At 34.7% G+C, this 19,165-nt stretch overlaps 1 protein-coding gene across 3 annotated transcripts in view; it reads left to right on the top strand.

The window, feature by feature from the left end:
• The window catches only part of MON2 (MON2 homolog, regulator of endosome-to-Golgi trafficking), a 142,295-nt gene that overhangs the window by 35,836 nt on the left and 87,294 nt on the right, over window positions 1-19,165 (top strand). For all 3 annotated transcript variants that reach the window (XM_036758374.1, XM_036758375.1, XM_036758373.1), the window contains exons 3-11: window positions 329-456; window positions 2,342-2,473; window positions 5,232-5,361; window positions 6,643-6,740; window positions 8,368-8,493; window positions 10,742-10,936; window positions 13,983-14,107; window positions 14,445-14,584; window positions 15,234-15,387. In XM_036758374.1, coding sequence (XP_036614269.1) covers window positions 329-456; window positions 2,342-2,473; window positions 5,232-5,361; window positions 6,643-6,740; window positions 8,368-8,493; window positions 10,742-10,936; window positions 13,983-14,107; window positions 14,445-14,584; window positions 15,234-15,387 — 1,228 coding nt within the window. The remainder of the gene's footprint in view (window positions 1-328; window positions 457-2,341; window positions 2,474-5,231; window positions 5,362-6,642; window positions 6,741-8,367; window positions 8,494-10,741; window positions 10,937-13,982; window positions 14,108-14,444; window positions 14,585-15,233; window positions 15,388-19,165) is intronic.

The following is a 19,165-nucleotide window of genomic DNA, read 5'->3' as shown; positions in this document are numbered from 1 at the left end:
CTACCATGGTTTTTAAGTTTTCATAGAATCAGAACATTTTAGTACTGGGAAGGACCTTAGAGTTCCTTTCATCCAGTCCATTCAGGTGAGCAGATTGAGTCACAAAGAGGTTAAATTGTCCAGGGTCACATGGCAGAACTGAGAATTTAAACCTAGACCTCTTGATTTCAAGTTCCGTATTCTTATCACTTTTATGAGCTGTGATTTCTTTTATTTGGCATTTTTAAAAGAAATTATTTTAATTAGGGATATCACTGCTACTAATCATTGAGTGAATTTGCTCAGAGTTATGAATTGTTTACTAATTTACTTTATGTGTATTCTAAAGCCTTAAAAGAGAACAGCTCAGAGGTTGTTCAGCCTTTCCTGATGGGATGTGGAACCAAGGAACCAAAGATCACTCAGCTGTGTCTAGCAGCCATTCAGAGGCTCATGTCACATGAAGTTGTTTCTGAGGTAAGAGAGGCATAATATCTGCACATTTTTCCTTGGAATAGGATAATGTGAATTTTTGTAAGTGGGAAAGAAAACATGCTTGATTTTTAGTTCAGGATACTAATATAATGAAGAAATTTAAATTCAGGGAAATTGCTGTATTATAAACTACTGTCAAAAAGGCACAAGAATTTATTGAATCAAATGTATATATGATTGATTTCTATGTATTAAATACATATGATATATGCATAAGGTACACATATTGTTTTGTATGTGTTAAATATTACAAAATTCTCTACTCAAGGAATTAATGATCTTAAATATCAAGGTCCTATAAAACAGTATTTTTATAATCAAAGATCAAATATTTAGTGTTATCACATACATTGTTATTTCCTAAAGTTAATTGCTTTGAAAAGATTTGTAAATCATATAGGCATCCCCAAGCTCAATAGTTTATTTAAAAGGGAAGAAAAGGACTTGATGAATTTGTAGACAGTATACAGTTATTTGCTGTTATGTTTTTAGAGTGACATAACAGTACTTTTCCTATGTGAAACCTCATATAATTCAAGTGTATTCAGTGCCTGCCTTATAGACTTCCATTAGCATATCTCATTTCTTCACTCTGGAGGATAGCTGTTGGGATGCAACAAAGTTCTGTAGACCCAAATACTTCTTGCTGAACAGTACCAATTCTAATTCATTTCATATGTGTAGACCCTTTAGGTATAAGCTTATGTGTAGCACAACAATGTAGGATACATTGATGAGTATTTTTTTTATTGGCCATAGCAACTCATGCTCTTCGTTTTGGTGGAGGGTGTGCCCATACCCATGAAGTTGTAGATTCCTAAGGTATGGACACATATTAAGGAAAAATGCTGGATTGATAAAAACAAAGTATCCAAGATGCAAAACTAGTCAACTTAGATAGACGCATATTTATTTACAGAACTATATTAATAGAAGAGACAAGTTGTATCGGGGAATTAGTTATAGAGATGAGGACAGAATAGCAGAGAAGGAAAATTTGGCCAACATTTGAAGAAAAAGTAATCGTTATAATCAACTGCTTGTTCTTGACTAGGTATTTCTCTAACTCCTTGTTCATATTTGAACATATCCAACTATGAGGAACCATACAGTGCTACTTAAATATTTTTCTTTCTAGAAAATTTAAGCCTATCCAAAACTAGTTGACATACAGGAGAAAGTATGCAATGACATAGGAATGAATGATATTAGCTATTTTGTGTCTGTTTCTTTGGAGGTGAGAAGATATTCTGTTCTGATATCTTAGATATCTGTTTGATATCACTGTGAGATTAGTGAAACATTTTACTGATATTGGAAGCTTGTGGTAAGCAAATTGGTAACTACTTTATAATTTAGTATATTATAGAGTAACCCTGGCTCTGGAGAGAAGTGTTACTCAGGGTCATCTAGTTATTATGTATTGTCAGAGGCAAGACTTGAGCCCATGATCTTCTGGATTCCAAGTCCAGCCCTCTTTCTATTCCCCTGTGCTGACTTTTCATTAACCAGTGTGATAGTTACAGTAATACCTCTTTTCAGGGAGAGGCACTATTTGTGAACTTTCTCTTTACTCAAAGATTTTTGTAATGTAAATATTAGGAGGCAGAGTACCGAGCTTCAGATCTCAGTCTGCTGCTTACTACATGAGTAACTGTGAGCAAGACACTTAACTTCCAGGGGCCTATTTCCTCATCTTATAAAAAGACTAAATGATTGTTTAAAATCCTTTCCTTATCTTTCCACTACTTAATTTGAATGTATGATATGAATGTAGGTCATATCATTCAGTAATTTTTGCATATGGCTTAAACGGATATATTTTACTTCATTGATAACTAAATTGACATAACATACTGTTTTACAGACTGCAGCAGGGAATATCATAAACATGCTTTGGCAGCTGATGGAAAATAGCCTTGAAGAATTAAAGCTACTTCAAACAGTTCTTGTTCTTTTAACAACCAATACTGTAGTTCATGATGAAGCCCTCTCTAAGGTAGGAACTCTTTTCTGCACCATTGAATTGTGTCTGTGACACAGCCTGTTTAATTCAAACCAGTATCAGGAGAAAGAACTGCATTTATTGGAATTAAACGCATCTTTAGTGTGGACATTGTTTTGGCTAGTGATCACAGAATAGACCCCTTTTTTGCCCTGAGTTTTACCATTAAATGAACTTAAGGCAACTGCCAGACCTAAGGCATAGGTTACATTTTATCTTACATCATTTAAAATAATTAATAAGCTATGCAATACTATGCATTTTTCCTAAAAATGACTTTTTCATTAAAATTTTTTAGTGATAATTGGTTAAAATGTGCACATTGCTATTATTAACTCACACACTAACCTTGTGAGGTCTGCTTTTCTACATCTGCTACAGGTATCATTAACGTTTGTAATTTGCAGTTGGGAATTCTGAGGCTGAGAGTTTAGATGACTTGCCCGTGGTCATACAGCTAGTAAGTGTAAGAGGAGGGATTTGAACTCAAAATAGCATAAATTATAGTTAGCATGTGGAGATACTGCTCATCAAAATGAAGCCAACAGCTACTATGTAGATATATGTGGTTTTTGTTATGAAAACAAGGATGTTCTAGTAAAAAGGATTTTGCTTTGAACTTTTAAAATCAGTGTTTTATATTTTGGCGAGAACCCATTTTCTGCATCTACAGTAGAACTGTATTGTAACACCTGTCCCAATACTTAGATGCACACTGGCTATTGGTATGTTGTTTTTTCTAAAGGTTATCACATGCAGTTAAAGCCTAATATTACATAGCTTGTGAGGTGGATATTAGTTTTGCCCTTTTAGCGATGCTATTATAAGAGGGTATTTTATAGTTTTTCTTTTACCTCTTCTCATCTTAAAACCATAAAACAGAAGGATAGCTAGTTATAATCTTAAATTTATTTTTATTTGAACTGAACTGTTTTTTCCTAGTTCTCTTTTTACCTGTCCGATCATTTCTCCTTGATCTCCACTGGTTAATTTTCCTTCTCTGTCCTTAATTATGTGTATCTTAAAGCTCTATTGAGGCTTTTCTCCTGTCTGTCTCTGCTTGCCTTGGCTATCTCAGCCTTACTTGTGGCCTCACTTAGGACTTTTATTCAGGTTACTCCCAAATCTTTGTCACCATCTTCAGAATCCTTCAGTGGTCCCTTTTATCTCCCTTTAGGATAAATTGAAATTATTTCATCTGTCATTATGTTCTTCCATGGTTGAGTTCCAATTTAATTTTCCATTTGTATTTTGTACTGTTTCCCTTCACATGCTCTTATTCTAACCAGACAGGAATTACAAACTGTTCCTGATATTAGATAATTGATATAGAGCTGAAAGGACCATCCCCCTCCTTTTACAAATCTGACATTGTCTCTTATGTTTCTCTCCTCATCTTACTCTTTTGAAATCCTTTCCTTTCCCAGGAGCTACCCCTTCCTGGCTCTTACTTCCTTTATTACTTTCTACTGCTTAAATTAGGAGGAATCTGAAAAGTAAATGGGTTTTAACGAGAGCAGTTTCTTTTATTACTAATTGTGGAATGAAAAGTTTTGTCAACTGCCTGTGTCACATTGTTTAAGTAACTTAACCTCAGGGTTGAACTCTGATTTCTGAGTTCCCTTACAGTTTTGAATCTGAGCCTGTGGGCTGTTAAAGGAGTTTTATATATCAGCAAGCAGGTGAGGAAAATCTTTTTGTGACTGGGCTGGGGATGAGATTATTGAAATCACTAGACTAATTTAAAATTGGCCTTGAAAATAACCTACTATATCATCAATCAATCAGCATTCATTGAATGTATATTACATATCAGGCATTGTGCTATGTGTTGGGGATATATATACATACATACATATATATACACATATTACACACACACACACACACACACACACAAAGTTGAAACAATCCCTACCCTCAAAGATCTTGCATTCTAACGGAGGAGGTTCAATGTGAGGATATGCTACAAAATGAATGTATAGTAGTTTGGAAGGGACCTTCTATGTTAAAAGAGTAGGAGTGGAGGACTCTCTTACCTGCCTTGCTCTTGCTCTAAACTTAATTAAAAATCAAATGTGCACAGTGAATCTGGGGTGTTTCTGGCAGTGCTTGTGCAGGCAACTTCACTACAGCCTTGCTTCTGAGCACAAAGCACAAGCACCTTGCACTGCTTGTACCCTTAGGCCATGTAACGCCAATGAAAGCAGCAGAGTGGAAAAAGTTTAAGAAGCCCTGGTCTAGGGGATGCTGGGAATAGGGGAGCCTTCTCCCTTGTTGCTGGTTTTTCTTTAGCCCCTGGAAGCCACACTGCCCCTGTTCAAATGTGCCCTATAGTCTCCAACCCAAGTATAAGTTATATTCTTTCTCCCAACCTTAATCAGATGTCTTCCCTCCTATGTCTTCTCTCTTCCCTAGCCAGATGAATATTTAGTTTTCCAGAACATTCCCTGTTATTTAGTCATTCACATTTTTATGGAAAAGTATGCTTGTGGAGCATTGTATCCCTGTAAATAATGTTATTTTATACACACAAACACACACACACACACGCTCTCATAGAGAACATCCCTCTCATTCTGTAATAAAGGTGTTGTCTTTGTTCTTCTAGACTTGTGTTATAATAAAGTTTGCCAAATGTCTCTGCTTACACAAAAGCAGAAATTATTTACTTTTCTGTTACTTCATGTAGAAGAAAAGAAAATGGGTTATGTTAAATTTTATTTTCATTAACTAAAAATTCCTTTTTCAGGCAATAGTTCTTTGTTTTCGCCTGCACTTTACAAAAGATAATATTACAAATAATACAGCTGCTGCTACTGTACGACAAGTTGTTACTGTTGTATTTGAGAGGATGGTTGCTGAGGATGAACGACATAAAGGTAAATTTGAGTTATTTCCTTTGTTTTATGGTTGGATAAGTTCTTGTTAGTATGGTTTCCCATCAGTTACTGATATTTTGATGTTTTGTTTTTTGGGATATGTTAGCAACAGAATGCTTTTTAAATATATATATATATATGTGTGTGTGTGTGTGTGTGTGTGTGTGTGTGTGTGTGTGTGTGTTTTTCTGTAGATTGGATTATATATCCCTTCATTTGATTATATGAAATAAATTTGTTACTAAGTGACATCAAGTTTATTTTTCTGCAGAATAGATTGGTTCAAAACATTATTTATTACTAAGATCATTAATTTTTTTTCTGTTTTGTGCAATTAATAAATGATGAACTAAGTAAAATATCTTCCTTTGTAGAGTTTGTCTTATTCTCATTTGCTTCTTACGCGTTTTTGTCTTAGTGGTCTTTTGGGGGGGGGGGTGTTATATTGTTGACTAATGATAATACCACTTTTTCAGAGAAATGAGCTTCATTTTTCCTGAAGAAAACTTTTAACTACTGAACAGATGTATTTGGGTTTAGATTCTGTTTCTGGCATTTTGGATTGTTTTATTAAAGCAATATTTCTATTAAATTTGGATTTGATTTGTACTACTTTTCTTGAAAAGAATATAAAGTTCAATCAGATGGAAATGTTAATTTTTTTTAAAGATTTAATCCTAATGAATATATCCTTTATAGTTATTTGGGTCATGTTCAGAAAAAAAAAAAAGCTAACTCTGTGATTTATATGTCTTGTATATTTGTATAAAATAGAAAAGTTCTTCTGCAGGGAATCTTAATCTGTACATCTTTGGAGACCTTCTAATATAATATTAAGGAGTGGGCCCATATCAGAGATGTCACTTGAGTAACTGATAAGTCATTAACTCCATGGGAATTGGCAAGAATGCTCACGGAAATGGGAATTGTGTAGTAAACTTGATATATTTCTACTTTATTTAAATTAGTATTCAGAAACCGAGTAGAATGGTTGTCCATTTGAGTCTTTTCTTGTTAGGACTGTGGGAACCTTCCATTCATTGATCAAAGTAGAATCTTCTTTGTTAGGATGCTTACAAAGGAATTCTATTGTAGACAATTCTGTGTTGTCTTCTCTTGGTTGTTTTTAAGAGGAATATCTCTGAAATTATAATGAAAATAATTAGGAAGATATCCTATATGGAAATGTTTCTTGGTTGGGCTCTGTTCCGTCAATCCAAGGGCACATGATTGCTGTTCATTTCTTGTGAATTCATGTAACACGTTCTATTTTGATTTTAGATCTTGTGGAGCAGCCAGTGCTGGTTCAAGGAAATAGTAATAGGCGTTCTGTGAGTACCCTGAAGCCTTGTGCGAAAGATGCATACATGCTCTTCCAGGTATGATAAAAATTGCTTTTATCACTTTGTGTTATTTTTTATAAAGCTCTTTGGAACTTTAAGTCTAGTTTCATTTCCCTCATTAGAAAAAGTGTTTTTAAAAAAGGTCAATGGAAATATAATTTAGCACTCTGTATCTATTAAGTGATATTCGAGTTTTAAAATTAAAGACTAGAGAGTACTTAACATAATATTTTACATTTATTGAATGCTTTTCTTATAATAACCCTGTAAGAAACATCTAATCAGTATCATCACTCCATTTTATAGATGAAGAAACTTTTGTACTAGATGTCTTCCATGTCTGGAATGTGCTGGTACCCTCACCCTTGACTTTTCGTTTCACTAATTTACCTCAAGATTCTGGTCAAATCTCACCTTCTGCAGGAAACTTTCCCCAGTATTCCAGCTACTACTGCCTTCTTTTCTGAAATTAACCTGCACACACATGTTTATTATTCAGGCTTAGACATACAGTTGGATGTTTATTAAATTGGTCCATCAATACATATAGCTTAGATTGACATTGCAAATAGATAAACCTAAATATAAGGAATAGAGCTTTTATTGATCACAAGCGATTTTCGTTTTATATCATTAAAAACTCATTTTATATCATATCAGTCATGTGTGAAAATATAGATATTCCTTCCTTTAAGATAATTGGATGTCAGAATGTATAAGAGATCAGTCAGGAGATATTTATTTTCATTACAAAAGGATTCCATTTAGTGGTACATTTGGTACATTTAAAGTATCATTTGATATTTTATTTGCATCTCTTTTCGAGAATGATAATGATAACTTAAGTTTACACAGCATTTTGTTTGTAGAATGCATTATGTGACTTAACTCAGTTGATCCTCACAACAACCCTGTGAAGTAACAAAAGTATTATTATCCATATTTTGCAGATGAGGGAAATGAGGCTCAGGGTGACACAGATACAGGTAGAGTTAAGATGCAAATCCAGAGTTTCTTTGCCCAATAAAAATGGCTGTTTACATGGCTATTTCAAATTTACAATATACTTTATCTTTGCTATCTCATTTTTATCTCAAAATAACCCTCTGAGGTAAGTACTACAGGTATCACTGACCCCATTTTATTTATAAGGAAACTGAGACTCAGTTGTTAAGATACTTTTCCATAATTAGACTGCTCCTAAGTGTCACAGTCACTACTTGAACCTAGGTCTTCTTTACAGCATGTCCAGAACTCTGTCCATGAGGCCACATAGCTTGTTCCCCTCTCCCCACTTCCAAGTGTAGTTTTATTCCTTTTAAGTGTAATACAATATATACTTGCATTGAAGACTTTCTTTTATTTGTGTTAACTGGAAAGCATGGCAAACTAACTAGATACTTGTAATTATGTATTGGCAATGATTACATGAATCTTAAGAAAGTTTTTTGTGTTTGTCAAATTCTTACCTGTAATGTACATACTCATTTAATTATGCTTTTTAGAAAATAATATTTATTTTTAAAGATGGCATTTTACTTTTATCTCTCAGCAGGAAAAAATGAATTACATAAAAGAGAATTTTTTTAAAAAAATTTGATTAAACGTATGCGACCTAAAATTTTTTTTATCCCACTGATTTTTGTTGCATTTGTTTTCTCAGGATCTTTGTCAGTTGGTTAATGCTGATGCACCGTATTGGCTAGTAGGAATGACAGAAATGACTCGAACTTTTGGCCTTGAACTACTAGAGTCAGTCTTGAATGATTTTCCACAAGTCTTTCTACAAGTAAGCCATTTCAAATTTACTTAAGCAATGAAGTAATTCTTATTTATCTCCATTCTTTATAAAAAAAACTTAAAATATTTACTAGACTAATTTACTTTAAAATTATGGAATAAAATTTCTTTATGCCATCAAAACTACACTTTTGGAGTTTTTTCTTTTTTTTTAATATTTTTAAATTTTACACAAATACAAAATAAGAAAAGAAAAAAAAACATTGCTATGTTCACAGCAGACCATAAGAGAGGATTCAGTATAAAACAATAAAACAATAAATTTCCATTTTAAGAAAACCTATATAAAAATACTAGACATTGTTTTCAAAGCTGCCCAACTTTGTTTCTTTGTTGGTTTTCTTTTCTTCTCTGCTGTGCACTTTTTACCTTATCTTCCCCTGTCCCCCAAAAGAAGGTTGCATTTAAGCGTGGGTATCTGTATACATATACTTAGATATCTATAAACATAGACATATATGCACATATACATTCATACACACATATGTAAAACTGTACCATGTTTATTTCTTCCTATCATCTGTTTCTCTGAAGGTAGATAGCATCTTCCTTCATAAGTCCAAGTCTTTCCAAATCATTTCCTACACGACAACAATTATATTCCTTTCTGGATTCAAACAGCATCTTCCTGGATGGACAAATTTTTGCCTCAGTTCAATTTAACAAGAATTTATTAAATGTTTACTATACAAAAGGCACTGTGGTAGGCATTAGGGATATAACGACAAAAATTAAACAATCCCTGAACTCAGGTAGCTTCAAAGAATGCAGATAAATAAGGACTATTATGTTACTTTAACATATTAGTAGTGGTTTACCTCTACCAGGAAGGGAAAAGGAAAGATACAATATGTATACAAATAAGTAAATATAAGACAGTTTGAGGAGGGGAAAAATGCTAGCTGGAGAAAAAAATGATAAAAGGCTTACTGGAGGAGGTGACACCTAGCTGAACCTTGAGGAAAATGAAGACTCTAAGAACTAGAAGTGATAAAGAGGCACATTGCAGGAATGGAATTGAGATTCACAATCTAATGGGAATCAGATTTTATTAGACTATGAACTCCTTAGGAACAGTGACTGCAGTTTGCTTTTCTTTGTTTCTCCAGCACTTAGTATAGTGGCTGGCACATAGCTGGTGCTTAATAAATGCTTATTGACTGATGGACCAAATGAAGGTCAGCTTTAGGGAAACAGAATGTTGAGCTCAGGTAGTAGCTAGTAGGTCAGTTTGATGGACCATTAATGTGTGAAAGAAAACATCATCAAATAAGCCTGGGAAAGTAGTTGAGAGATATAATGTGGAGGACTTTAAATGCCAGGCTGAGGCATTTGTATTTTATCTCAGAAAAAATATTGGAAACCACTACAGCTTTATGACTTGGGGGCAGTGTGGCACTTAAAGATTTGCAAAGCACCTTACAAATAAAATACTATGTCATTGGATCTTTATATCAATGCTGGGATATAGGGTCTGTTATCATTCCCAATTTACAGATGAGGAAACTGGATAAGAGGGATTTCATGACTTCCCCTGAGTCATATATGTAAATGTTTGAGGCTGGGTTTGATCTCAGGACTTCATGACTTCTGGTCCAGTACTTTATCCTTTGTACCACCTAGCTGCCTCTAATAAATGAAAAAATAAAATGCTGTTTAAATAGTGTAGTGATTAGAACAGAATAAACTTTTTAATAATTCGAACTTAAACAAAAGACTTGTTTGAATGACTAGCTTACAGGAATGGGCCTTAAGCCATCAGTAAACTGAGATTTTTTTAGACTAGGACAGGCAAAGAAAGCCAGCAGTTGAGATCTCTATGCACATGACCATCCATGCTCATATCACTTTATTTTTAGAGTAAATTTGTTATTAAGTAATTAGGTACATGTGAACCATAGCATCACTCCCCAAGATCAATTATTAAATCCTTTCTCTGTGTGTGCATTTACACACAGATTTGCAGAGTGGAATAAGATTGAATTATAAGATACTATAACCAAGTTGTCTCATTTAATTGCCTTTTTAATGCTTTCAATAGTACAGATATATCTTTGCTTGTCATTTAGACCATGTGATCTATAAGGAAAAACCAACTTTGAAGAATGTCTAACAGTTATTGTAAAAGGCGATAGGAATTACATGAGTTTCTAATGTTCCTTAAAATGCTTTACTGACTAAAAATGTGATTTTACTTTAGAATTATTAAGTGTTAACTGAAGTTTTTTCTTCAACAGCACCAGGAATTTAGTTTCCTTCTTAAAGAAAGGGTATGTCCGCTTGTGATAAAGCTCTTCTCCCCAAATATCAAGTTCAGACAAGGTTCCTGTACTTCATCTTCCCCTGCACCAGTTGAAAAACCGTATTTTCCTATTTGTATGCGTCTGCTGCGAGTGGTTTCAGTTCTGATTAAGCAGTTTTATAGTCTTTTGGTAAGTACTACTCGTTAAGTTTCTTGTGTAGGTATATGGGATGGCTCCCTTTTAGAAATTGATCCATTGGAGACATTAAGTTTTACATCAGTCAACCTTTAAGTAGGTTATCCACATTTTAATTTTGTCTATGTTTATACAATATTTCTGTTGTGTGAAAAAGTAGGAGGTTGACTGAAGCATCCACAGGATTGGCAGTGTCACTGATGTCTGTGATAGTTGTCCCTGTGTCCCACTTGAAGACTAATAAAGACTAATAACTTTTCTTCTTTCACTTGTATAAAATCTTATAGTTGAATAGATTGAAACTAAGAGCTTGTGATTTATCCTAAGTCATACAGTTCATTTTGAAATCCAGGAATAGAACTAAAGTCCATTTCTCTATCTGCATTTCATTTGCATAAATTCATTGCCTCTCATAACAAATTAAATCACTTACTATGTCAAAAGATTGAAATCTCATTGGTGTGGGCACCCTGCACTGATTCAGATCACAGCCGTTCCGTTTTAACACATGCACACCCAACTTTCTGTAGGCAGTTTCATGAGTTTCTGTGATCAGAAAAATTTACCTGATGAACAATCTTGTGATGATTAAAAAAAGGAAATGAAATTTCATTATAGAATATGTTGTCATATTCTTGATTAAAAGATTATTAAAGTTATAATTCATTATTAGACACATTATATGTTTTGGGGCAAATCATGTAATAAATCTTTACATTGTGTAAACCAAAATTTATTATGTATGTAATGAGTATAACTTTTAACATAGAATTATTGTGTACTTTTGAAAAGATCAAGATGGTGTTATTTGTGGGAAAAGAAAATGGAGTAGAAACAGTGTTTTAAATTATTGTCAATTTTATATCCAAGGCATAATGTCTGTAGAATACTTACAGTAGCAATATATGAGTAGTTCCAATTTTCAGTTGTTAGAGAGGGGCAGGTGTTCTTGTGTTTTGAAAATTGATGATCCTGGTATGGTGCAGGCTAAAAGTTGGCAGAATATGCCATGTCATATGTGCAAATGGTTGGCATGAAGACTGATTTTTTTTTTCCAGTGGCTTATAGGATCTCTACCAGCTGTCCCACCTCCTCTCTAACACTTGTAGTGTTGGTGCTTTCCGGCTTTTTATCACTTGCAGTATTTTATATCCAAATTAGCTCAGAAACAAGGCCATGGTCAGGGCATGGTGAAAGATTATGTGTGAATAGGGTCCATGGTGCAAAGTTCTCTCAGCTTTGAGGATTGATTGGGGAGAGACTTCTAGTAAGTAAGTGTAGCAGAACAAGCTCTAAATCTGAAACAAGAGGAAGATTCAGTTTTGAATCCTGGCTCTGTGACCTTGACCAAGTAACAACTAATACTGGTCCTTAGTTTCTCCATCAGTAAGTAGAGTAAAAGTTGGACCAGGCGATTTCTAAGTCCCTTCTAAAATCAAATCCTGTTTTCCTACAATATTTTATTATCCTGTTTATATGTTTGGGCATGTTATGTACTATAGTATTAAATTGCTTGGGAATAAGATCTTAAGAGCATGGAATTAGAAAGAGAAGGGACTTTGGCGGCCATGTCATCAACCCCTTCATTTAACAGAGGAGGCCCGAGAGGTTAGTGACTTTTTAAGGTCACATAGGTACTAAGTAGTAGAGCCAGTCTTCTGACTAAATCCAGTGTTCTTTCCTCTGCATATCACTGCCTTTTCAATATATTTATTTTTGTGATCTTTTAATAACATGTTACTATATAAGGATATGTTTTGCCACATTTTGTTTTGATAGAAAGGTCTTGATTCTTTTGGTATTCCAGTAACTTCTGGTTTAAGCTTTATTTTTATCACCTTTTTATCTTAAATGAGTTATCTTAGTCTATATGAGTATATTGGTTTGTTTTTTTCAAATTTTAAATGAGTAAATTCCATCTTTTTTCTAAGAGTTGACAATTTTATTATCATAATTAAAATCATTGTCAGAAAGTCAGACCTGTTCACTGTTTACTTCAACATTTCATTTTTAGTACCGTTTTTAGCAGTAGATTTAATTGAAAATCAAGTATTTTGCTGTTGTTTTTTGTCCTGTTGTAGAAAGTGAGGGTTGTTTCAATCTTTGTGACCATAGAAATCATAGGATCATAGGTCTAGAGCTGAAAGGGATCTCAGAGACCAGCTACTCCAGCCTCCTTATTTTACAGATGAGGAATCTGAGGCTCAGAGAGGTTAGTTGATTTGCTCAAGATCACACAGGTAGTAAGCATCAGGAGTGGGATTTGAACACTAAGGTCCACAGACTCCAGAACCAGTATTCTTCCTGCTCTGCCTTTTAACAAGATGAATTTCAAAATATAACTTTAATCTACAGCTCCCTAATAAGAACACATTTGGCTCATTAAGGTATTTGATTCCAATATTGCACATTTTGCATACATCAGATTACAATATATCAAACTCAGCACACTTCTATTAAGCACCTACTATGGATTTGGTAGTGTACCAAGCACTAGGCTTACGAAGGGAAAAATTAATCCCTTCCCTCAAAGAGCTTATATTCTTCTTAGAAGACACAGTATTTACAAAGACGAGTAAAAGCAAAGTATATTCCAAGTGATTTCAAGAGGGAGAGAACACTACAACAGTTGGAGGTGGGGGGAATGCAGTAGAGGCCTGTATAGGAACTGAGTGATACCTGATAATCCTCTTTATATATATCTTGATTCTAAATTTTAACATCCTATGGCACTCTTCTATACTTTGTAAATTTAAGCCTAATTATTTTTTGTTATGTTAACTGTAGGAAATTTGGTCCTCTGGATCCATATTAGCATTTGTAGAAAGTAAATGGTCACTGAATTTTTTATAGAGTGAAATAAATGAGATACTTATTAAAACAACTTTCACTCAAATATTTCTAAACACAGCCTTCAGTGTTCATATCCACTTATCAACTTGAATTAGTCATAGAGTATATTTTAAAACGTAATTAGATTCTGGTATCAAGTTAATTAACTAAGAGCAGTGTTGTATATTCTAAATGTTTCTTCTTTTAGGTAACCGAATGTGAGATATTTCTTTCACTCCTAGTGAAGTTTCTGGATGCAGATAAACCCCAGTGGCTAAGAGCAGTTGCAGTGGAATCAATTCATAGGCTCTGTGTGCAGCCCCAGCTGTTAAGGTAGGACCCCAGAGGCACAGACAGAACTTTTACTTGACAGAAAGTAAAATAATTGTTCCAAATTATTAAGGAATTTTTCAAACAAAATTAGACTTTATTTGTATGGGATTAGAGAGGTTTCAGTGGGAGGGGAAGGTGATTGTTCTTTTAAGACTGAGCAAGTGACACGAAATTCCTTTAGAATAATGAACTCTTTGAAGTATTCTTAGAGGAATAAAATTTTGTCTTTATTTTTGATTAGCAATAAGGAACTCTAATGTTTAACATCTTGACTGGTTTATTAGAATGATTTATGACTAAATATTGTTTTTTAGAAACATTTTAAAGTATTTTGCAGGTCCTTTTGTCAATCTTATGACATGAAACAACATTCTACTAAGGTTTTCCGAGACATTGTGAATGCATTGGGGTCCTTCATCCAGTCATTGTTTCTTGTCCCAACGACAGGGACTCCATCTACTGCAGCAAATCAAGCTGGTAAAAGCTCTTTTGTATTTTTTACTTTTCAGTTATTTCACATTTATTTAAACTCTCTTAACCTGGAAGGCAGAAATCTTCTCAGTTTTGTTCTTTACCTTAAAAAAGCTATGTCCCCTGAATATAGACTACTACACAGTCAACCAGAATTTAATTTATTAAGTGCTTGTTCTGTGACAAGAACTGTGGCCAGAAATTACAGAAAGAGAAGCGAAACAACACCTCTCCTTAAGGAGCTTCTGTTTTATAAAAGGAGACAAACATGTACCTAAACTAGAATATAGAAAAGATAAAAAATAAATATAGTGTAAAAGTTGGTGGGGGGCAGGAATGTGAAGGGGATTCAGGAAAAGCTTCATATCGAAGCTGTAGAAACAAGGGGATTCTAAGAGGCCAAGGGGAGGAAGGAGTGTGTGCACAATCATATAAATGGGATATGGAGTGCTGTGAATTAGAATAGCAAGAAAGGGAGTAATGTATAATTTAGGAAAGGTATGTTGGGAACAGGTTATGAAGGACTTTAAACACCAGAGGAGCTTACTTTAACAAAGAAGTGACTGTACTTTTGAGTTTTTAAGTTTTGAGGTTTACTTACTTGTAAATAAGGAGAGGATTGAAGTTTAAGTTAATAATCTTCCTTATTTCATAGGAAATAATAATTCTGGTGGCCCAGCCTCAGCACCAACAAACGCAGGAATGTTGGGAATGGGCGGAGGTGTTACTGTGCTACCTGCTTTTGAATATAGAGGAACCTGGATACCTATCCTGACTGTCACAGTCCAAGGGAGTGCCAAAGCAACCTAGTAAGTAGTAGCAGTATATGTTCTGTCAAGTTCTGCCAACAGTATGATCTTGGGGATGATATTTCATCATGAAATGCTTTTCAATACATCTTCTTTCCTCGTTGGTGCAGATAACTACTGTTAAAGACAGAGTATTATTATATTCTTCTATTCATAGCTTAGCTGTGACATTTCGACTGATTCTTCTTCTATTCTGAGACCTATGTTTGGGGCTAACTTTTTCTCGTGTTATTTTTATTGTTTATATACTTTTAACAACATACCAAGGCAAGACATGAGAGAGGCAATGGAATCCATTCTCTCAGTGTTATTTTTATTAGTTTGTCTTTGTTTATGTCTAATGGCTTCAGTTCCTTTGTACCATGTTCTTACTGACTGGTTTTAGTGACTCTGTTGTTATATTGTAGATTTCTTAATGGTTTTGATCCTACTTAGTATTTCAGAAGCAAATGTTGATCAGTTCTGTACTGGATCTCATTACTATTGGACATTTGCTGTTATTTATATATAAAAGAGGAAGAAATCCTTACTTCTGTGGATCTGTCACCTCCTCAAGGTGGTACTCCCTCTGTTAGTACAGATTGTAACCAAGCCATGCTTTATCATAAACGTTCAAGAGTGAGTCCAGACATTGTTGTGAGAGGCCTTCCTCTGGTTATCTTGATCTTGTGTCGATGCCAGTAGAGTATATGGCTTCTCCTCACTTGCTGTCTGTGTGACTAGTTTACTTTCTTTTCTGACTTTAAATCTCTATGATGATAATCTCTTTAGTGTTTCTCTTGTGCAGTGTACTTGGGCAGACCATGCACTGCATCAGTTCCCTTTCAGTGATTGATCCTGAGCTTCAGTTCTGTGACAGGGACAAAAGGTTAAAATACCAGAATGAAAATTCTTTACCATCCTCAGACATGCCTACTAGTAATAGAAGATCACTCAATATCTTGTTATATGAATATTTGTAGCTTCACAGGTTGCTAGTTTCCTCTCATCTGTGTGTAATGGAACGGAAAGTCAAAGATGAGTTAGAGATGTGTGTGTGTTATATATATATACATACATATATATTATATACGCATGGGTCTATTGACACAGTCAAGGTTTATATTAAGAAAAATGAGACTGAGATGTTGAGTGACTGGCTCAAAGTCTTGGCCTCAGGTGTTCTGGCTGAAAGAATTGATTTATGCATAGTATTTTTCAAAGTTTACCTTGGAATTTTTAAAAACAAGTGAATGTGTATGTATGACATATACATAAACTCATATACCCATATGTGTGGGTTTTTATTGATGTCTTTTTAATATTGGTCATTTTTTATCACTCTTCCCCATCCCAATATGTAAGCCTTTCTTTGTGTCAAAGGGGAAAGAAAATATCTGGTTAAAATCAGCCAGTAATTTTATGCAACATTCCACACGCACAGTTCCTTGCCTGTCCAACAAAAGGAGGCAGTGTATTTCTTTATCTCTTGTTTGTTTATCTTTACAAAAGGTCCAGCTCATATAGTACATCTTTATATGTATACATCATAAGTAAATTCTTTTTTAAAAATTATGGGTCATCATCATCATAGTTTATGGTTTTGTTACAGAAAAACTGCAATCTCAAAGTTATTAAAAGAACCTTAAATATCATCTTGTCCTTCATTTACCTGAGCAGGAATCCCTTCTGTGATATCTCCAACAAGTAATTGTCCAACATCTACTTGAAGACTTCAGACCCTACTACCTACTGAATCAGTCCATTCATTTTTAGACTCCTTTATGTCACAGTCATTTTCACCCCACTCTTACCCCCGTCTTAACCCTCACTTGGGGTAGAGTAAAACAAGAAAAAAAAATATGTGATGCAGTGACCACCCACCCCTCTTCTATAAGGGAAGAGTTATCTTTCACTATCTGTTCTCAAGGTTTGCAGATATGTTTTTACTTTAGCTGTTAGTCACACATCTTACATTTACAGTTAATTTTTTGAGCCCAAGTGTGGTATTTATCTCTCTTAAATTTCATCTTGTTAGTTTCAACTAATTCTAGCTCGATGGATCTTCATGGATCATTCTGCCTTTTGGTTCCTGCCTCTCTTGTTCAGTACATTGTTTTCCTAGCTTTGGTCTTCTGCAGATTTGATAATCATGACATTCACCTATGCCTTCTTCATTGTACCTGAAAGCATTGGTAGCAAAGTAATATTGACCTTTATACATAGATTACAGTGACCATAATTCTGTCTTCCAGTTGAGTGTCTTTCTTTCAACTTGTATGCAGTTAAAATTATTTTTTTACTACTTCTTTTGAAAGCATACCACATAAGTATATTTTATAAAGTCTGCCATTTCAGTGAGTTCTTAAATGAGTGCTAAAGTGAACACTGGCTTTGAATATAGAAAAAAAATTGTTTTGACACAAATAGCTGTGGCCCCATGACACCCTGTAGGAATATACCTAAATCCATGTGTCCTTGTCTCTGGACATTTTTGCCTGGTGGTTCAAAGGGCTAGGGACATTGAGAAAGGTAAAAATATAGTTCCTCCTGAAGCTCTCTCTGTACTGGGGGAGACAATGTCCAAATAATTATGTACATAGAAGATTAATAAAATGAAAATGGAAGGTTGTCTTGGGGGGAGGGGGGTGAGATGTGTGTATATAGACACCAGAATGGCCACTTGTAGAAGGTGGGATTTGAGCTGAGTTTTGAAGGAAGCCAGGAATGCTAAGATGGGGAGGGATAGAGGGAGAGCATTCCAAGCACAGGGGACAACCAGTACAGATGTGTGGAATTGGGAGATAGAGCATATGACAAACAGCAAATAGGCTACTGTAGGGGAGTGAGAAGTGGAGGGGGGAAGGGAACAAGCATTTATTAAGCACCTACTGTGTGCCCAGTAGTTCCTTACAAATACCTCATTTGATCCTCACAACAACCCTGTGAGGTAGGTGCTATTATTATCCCTATTTTACAATTGAGGAAACTGAGACAGAGAGAGGTTAAATGACTTGCTCAGGATCACATAAACTAGTAAGTGTCTGAGGTTCAATTTGAACTCAAGTCTTACCGATTCCAGGTCCAGTGCTATTTTCACTGTATTCCTAGTTAGTTGCTAATCTTTCCAGATTGGAAAAATAGGAAGGGGGCCAAGTTGGAAAGGCTTTAAGTACCAAACAGGATTTTATACTTGATCTTGGAGGTAATAGGGAGCCACCAGAATTTACCCTCACTTTGAGACAGCTAGGATCTGGGAAGTTGTCTCCCAGTTGCCCTTCCACTTTGAGTGAGAGTTTTCATTTTGTATGTTTTCATGATTAAAGCACCTAGGCTATTGCCAAAACATTTTATAATCTTGATAGGGCACATTCAATACTTGAAAATATTAGGGTTTTTTTTTTTTTTTTCACAAATTTATTACCAGTCACAAATGCAGCAGTTGGCCTGTTCCTTTTTTTTCCTGCTAAGAGGAAGGCACAGGTTATTGAGGAAATAGGAAACTAAGCCTTAGTATTCCCATTTGTACAAATATAATTTAGTTCATCATTAAGAAAAATTAATTTACTTTTTCCTTTTAGAGATAGCTGTAGTGTGGTATAAAGTGTCACAGTTTTGTTTTCATAAGCATCGGTTTCAAGTCCTGGCTCTTGCTTTTCTTCTTCTGTGACCTCAGGCAATTACTGAACCTATTTTGGACTCAGCGTCCTTATTCTCAAATAAGAGGGTTGAGCTAAATGACTTCTGAGGTTCCTTTCAACTTTAAAACTACTATCCAGTGTTCTACGAAATACCCCTA

Source organism: Trichosurus vulpecula, chromosome 5 (assembly GCF_011100635.1).
Source record: "Trichosurus vulpecula isolate mTriVul1 chromosome 5, mTriVul1.pri, whole genome shotgun sequence".
Taxonomy (NCBI): Eukaryota; Metazoa; Chordata; class Mammalia; order Diprotodontia; family Phalangeridae; genus Trichosurus; species Trichosurus vulpecula.
The sequence above is the reverse complement of the archived record's forward strand: the minus strand, read 5'-3'. Positions and strand labels throughout refer to the sequence as shown.